This window comes from Cryptomeria japonica, chromosome 5, assembly GCF_030272615.1.
Source record: "Cryptomeria japonica chromosome 5, Sugi_1.0, whole genome shotgun sequence".
In the NCBI taxonomy this organism is placed as follows: Eukaryota; Viridiplantae; Streptophyta; class Pinopsida; order Cupressales; family Cupressaceae; genus Cryptomeria; species Cryptomeria japonica.
Genome location: NC_081409.1, coordinates 928,015,681 through 928,021,680, shown reverse-complemented (window position 1 = coordinate 928,021,680; position 6,000 = coordinate 928,015,681). Strand labels below are relative to the sequence as shown.

Below are 6,000 nucleotides of genomic sequence, written 5' to 3'. Positions count from 1 at the left end.
GTTTTATTATAAATGTCTCACTAAAGCAATTATGTCTAAGTAAATGTCCCCTTTGGCTAACCAATCATCTCCCAACACGGAATTCCACCTATGGAGATGGATTACAGGTGAAACTAAGCATCTGGATCCGCCTAGAGAATTGGGGACATTACATTCATAGCAAGATCTTTGGTGTAAGAGATGTTCAACAACTTTGGCATAAGTTCAAGAACTTTGTAGTAAGATAAGTTCAAGAGTATAGGGTATTTAAGTGCCAACTAGACAAGATATACTTTCAATGAAATAACATTTTTATGTAAGATAAGTTCAAATAGAGTTGCAGTAGCAATAGGAGAAAAAGTAACGGATTTCATCAATATGGAAAATTAAGTGTTCCAGTCTGCAGGAAAATCAAAGAACAGGCCAGATGCCAATATAGGTAATGCTGACCATTTCAAGCTATTATCAATCCCTCCATATCGAAAATACGCAAATCATGGAGTGGTCCCAAATTCATTGGATAATAAGAATGAGAATGTGTTTCCTACAAAACATGTTGTCTATCTAAAGTTAATTTTTATCTTTTTGCATTGAAATGTCCAACTAGGGTTAATTTAACACAAACTCAAAATCATTTAAAAATTGAATGCAATCACAGCTAGTACGTAACAGCTTCCTTACACTAATGACAATTCCTTAAGTCAGAGGCCAGCCTACAGAACTAGTAATCTCCCTCCTGAAATTTTTCTACCTTAGAGGATTATTGTTAAGAATTGGTGATATCCAAAGTCTGCGAATCAAATGAAATAGTTATTTAGTAAATCATATGATTCATTTTCTACCTTGGAATATTATTGTTAGGAATGGGTGATACCCAAAGTGTAGTCAACCAAATGCAATAGTTATTTAGTTCATGATATGATATACTTTGAAAGAAGATTGACCTCACACATCAGATCTTACCAAAACAAGTCCAGCTCATGCTTGTCATTATACAGTTCTATGACAACATAATCCATGTACTAAAATAATATTAAATTTTAATTAAAAAATTAGAACCAATCACGTACGACATTCTTACCATCCACTATCCATGTTCATTGAATATGCAACTACATATTACATTGTGAAACCCAATTGAATAAAATTATTCAGTACAGTGTATAAAGCAAGCCTTCAGCTATTTTGTGACACAATTATCATTATTTAGTACAATTAAGATGGAATACCTTCAGCTGTCTTCATTAAGTACAAATACAACAGGTGATAGCTTTGAGTATGTTGTGACATGCCCATACTTTTCTTCAACCCTGTAAAACTCTTGAGGGATCTAATTGACCACTGCAGTAACTTGATGGTACAGTAGACAACTCCTGACGACCTTTCCACTCTTCACCTGGTTTGAGGGTAATAGGCTTTTCTACAGCTGCAGCTTCAACACATAGCATATGTTTGTATTCATCATCCCCAAAATCTGTCATAGATTTAGCTTTCCTCTCCCAAGGATTCCACACAACTGAAAGAAGATATTCCATGTCCAGTTAAGAGAAATAGAGTTAACACTTTAGTAGCATTACTATCAAATCAAGATTTTAAAAATGTATATATTTGACGGTAAGCCAACTTGATCATGATGGTTAGCTTTACCAATCCCATATAATAAGCTTGAGTGAAGAAAATTTATCTTACCTGCATCAGGAAGGCCATCCTTCCTCAGCACATATGTCCTCTTCTTTTCATGGTCAAGAATTGCAATTTTTGTTGGGGTGCTAAGATAGATTTTATCCACCTTCATCCATATAAAATTCATTTCATCAGGTTTCAGTTATTAACTTATTTCAGACACTAGCGAACAATGCAACCTCAACAATCACTGCCCCGGCTCTTGACTTGTGCTCAAGCTTACCTCAGATTCAAAGGTGATTGCATCACCTTGCTCAGTAAAGCGTTGTTTATCATGTAAATTGTCCAGATAATCTAATGTTTCCACTCCCTCTACTCGCACTTCACTGTAAGAAAAAAGAAAAGAGTAACCTTAACCATACAAAATTGAAAAATGTGTGATACATAAACAACTTTATAAACTTAAGAGTTATTAATTTTGAAAAACACAATTGCCAACATAATGGAAACCTTATTAAAAAAAGCATTTTCAGAGATTTAGACACCACTAATATCTCATTTATGTTCTCACCAAAAACAAAAAGGGCATCTATTTTACTGTTTACGATAAGATTGATTTTTCATTTCAAAAGGCTACTTTTGACTTTGTATTTGCATGTCAGATGTTTCTGAAAACAGCAGCGAACATGAATTACAGCTGATACATGAATGAAAATACTCTTCAAAAGCGATGAAAATACTCTTCAAAAGCTATGTTACCGGGTACTGCATGTATGGGCTGGGTACTCATAGTGGTTCAGTATGAGTACCAATTCAGTCCTGGTTTACTTCTGGGTGAATCCAGGGTATTGCTTGGGAGTCCACATTTGTTGTGGATCCTTCTAGCAAGGACCCATACCGAACCTAAGCACCCAAGCAGTACCACAGGCATACTAAGGCAAACCCGATGTGATAATCAAGCATCAATTGAACAAACAAGAAATGTAGTCAGCTCACTGAAGGCAGAATATGAATAAAGATATGCTCCCCCAACAACTGTAGGGAAACGAGATGATAGCTCTGCTTAGTACAAAGCATTGAGCACACAAGCTTCTCTTGCTAGTATGAAAACTAACTGTGAAACTTGCGCAAACAGAGAAATTGTTTAAAAATCTTATCATCACACACATGTTCAAGCTTAAATTAAGAGCCACACACCACAAATGCTAGAGCATACTATGCAAAAGCCAAGGCTCAGTACACAAAAATGTTGGGAATCGTAAATCTTCATTGCTAGTGATATATTTAAAAATTGATCATCTGAATGTACCACTGAAATGTGAATGAAACTTGGCTACTGCAGTTTAACCTCTAAAAATGAACTAGCAGAAATCAAATTTAAACAGTGCAGCAACATGCAACGTAAAAAGTTGAGATACCTATGGCACTCATTGTAGAGACACAAAAAAGTATTGTTTCTACTCAGCAATCACATTCTAGATCAATAGTTGAGCCTCAACAATAGAATATTCTTTCTGGAAGGCAATAACAGAACGGAATTCAAGATTGGCAGAGGAGACAAAAGCAGCAATAGGAGCAATAGGAAAGCAAAAGTGGTGCTGGTTCAAAAACTTAGGAATGTGTCCGGATGCAAGTAAGATAGCTCAATTTGGAATTGAAGATGTGGGGCTAAAAGGATATTTCCACAGATTGGCCCTGATTGGGTTGGTCTGTTGATTTTTTGGCATGCAACTCTTAGGGAAAGATTTGTATGAATGAGAATGAAAAAAATAACTCGAAAATATACAGCAACCATAGATGTAAGTGCTCCAAAGAGGATATCATAGTTGTCTTTGCCAATAAACACTAAAGAAGATCAGGAAAATATCTTCGAATGGGGGGCTTATTTTTCTTTTTATCAAAATTTGGGTTATTCATGAAGCAATCAAAATACTCTATTTAGATTTGATTATATGTACTGCCACAAAATCTTTATATTTTTTTATTGACAAGTATGAGTATCATTGATTTATATTTATAGTTTTAAATATTTTACTACATATATTATATACATATGCAAACATTATGTAGGAAAAATAAATCTATACTGTCTTACTAGGTTCTGGTACCCGTACCCGGAGACGTGTCACCAGCCAAAATGGGGCTGTCCCCTATCGGAAACGTCCAGGGAATGCAGGGATGGGTCAGAATCATAAGGAGACCTCGATCCCCTTAACAAAGACTCGTAGACACCAACCCACTGGAAGCACCAATTCCGACTATTGAGCACCAACTCAGTAAGAGACACCAATCCCCTCCATTCAGTTTGTAGGCACCAACCCACAAGAAACACCAACTTCCACAACCAAATTCAAGGCACCAACCTGCTAGAGAGACACCGATATCTCCTTTATGAAGCACCAACTTGCAAAGCAATGTTCCACCTTGAATGTTGCTTCTTCAACGGATGATGGACAATTCAATCTTTTCAACTCATACTTTTTCATAAATTTGCTTATAATATTCTTCTCTCCCTTGTATCTCTCTTTCAATGGATGATGATTATATATACCTTTCTCCCAAATTTGATGCAATCTCTTTCATTTACTTTCCTTCTTTAAATCAGCATGTACTCCTCTCTTCAAATCCGCCTTCTATCAAATGATAATAATTCTTCTATAATTTCTTTATCGATTCTACCTTGAATGTATATATATCTTACTCACAAATCTGCCTTGTTCATATATTAATTCTTCTCCTCATACAAGGCTGTTGGTGTACATAAAATCTTTTTTATTCCACACATACACTTTCTCCATACTCATATGTCTTCATATATTTATTATCCTTCTTTTATATATTTTCTTCAAATCTGCATATATCTTTTACAACGATCTTCTTCTCATATTTGCATTGACGATCTGTAGATATTTCTCTTTTATCTTCACACCACACTTCGCTTCTTCAAATGTCCTTTATATCTTCATTTTTTTTCCCTTTCAGATCTGCATATAACCTTTTTAAATCTATATGTTCGTGCTCATATATCTGCTGGTGTATTTTATTTACCTTTTCCGCTCAACACTTGTACACTCAATTTCAACTCTCATACAATGAACATCATATATCTTTTCCAGGAAGGACAATTCCTTTAGGGACATTCTCCATTCATAAACATAACTCTCCATTAAAAACAAATCACATCTTTTCCCTTTATGATAATCACTGCCTTCTAATGTTTGTTTATATTAATTACAAGTACTGCTTTATAATGTGTGAATTACTGTCTTCCTCTCTTTTTTGTCTTTATTTATTTTTTTGTTTTATTCACTTTTCTCGTATTCTTTTTTGTCTTATTCATTACTTGTAATGTCCCCTTTTCCAATGCCCTAGTTTTGCCCTAAAATCACAATCCTAAGGAATGAAATAGAGATATCATTTACCAATTAGATCTTGATTGAGACCCCTCAATCATGTTAGATATAAAATCAATCATTCCTACTAGGGTTAGGGACATTATCTTAATCATTATTGTAAATTACATAATATGCATGTGGGATTCCCTTCAGGTTCTACCTAACAACCCATGGTCATTATGGAGCACCAATTGGGAGATCATACAAAGTGTCTCAAGCTGTTACATCCAGCCCAAGAGCACAGAATGAAATCCATCATTTGGCCTCCCAGCCCCACTTGGGTGTCTCTACCGGAATGGCTTCCCAGCTACTTGCGTTCCTCGTATGCACCATATCCCCTCCATAATGGGATGGCAGATTGGATGAGAGCTTTAAAGGAATCGTTATATCTATTCTATTATGCATGGACAACATAGTAGCAAGAATAACAATGTAGATAAATATATACATAACAGTAGCAATATGTGTTATCTATATAGTATTCCTATTTTATATCAAAAGAAAGACAAATAACAGTTCAGCCTAATCAGAATGTCATGCATTATACAGCATACCAACATGCTTTGACCAGTATATAGACTGCTGTTTAATTTAATAATGGTGAGACTGCCAGGTTTTGCTTGATCCAATGCTTATCTCTTTTCTTCCATCCTCTCTTTGAATGGATGATGTGCTATATATATTTATCTTCTCAACGGGATGTAAGGTTATGTCTTTCCAACGGGTTATAACCACACTAAGGGTGGTGTCCCATCAACTACTTTCGTCCAACTTAACTAATCGCTGTTGTAATCATGTGCAACTGCTGCATTAAGGAAGTCCTCCTTAATCCTAATTAATAAACAAGCAAATCGCTGCCATCATGGATTCGTTCCTCAGCCAGAATACATGCATAAGCGTCTTATGTTTGTGTATCGACCTGGCTGCTATTTGATAAGGTAAAACCATTATTTCCTACTTTTGCTATTAGTCTGGTCTGATTGGACTTTTCTAAAAATTGTGA

General features: G+C 35.4%; 1 protein-coding gene across 7 annotated transcripts in view; it reads right to left on the bottom strand.

The window, feature by feature from the left end:
- Positions 1-997: 997 nt before the first annotated feature.
- LOC131037413 (putative glucose-6-phosphate 1-epimerase) overlaps positions 998-6,000 on the bottom strand; it is a 29,823-nt gene continuing 24,820 nt past the window's right edge. For all 7 annotated transcript variants that reach the window (XM_057969557.2, XM_057969555.2, XM_057969558.2 and 4 more), the window contains 3 exons: positions 1,886-1,988; positions 1,669-1,768; positions 998-1,495 (listed from right to left, as the gene is read on the bottom strand). In XM_057969557.2, the coding sequence (XP_057825540.2) occupies positions 1,284-1,495; positions 1,669-1,768; positions 1,886-1,988 (415 nt within the window). In that variant the 3' untranslated portion in view covers positions 998-1,283. The remainder of the gene's footprint in view (positions 1,496-1,668; positions 1,769-1,885; positions 1,989-6,000) is intronic.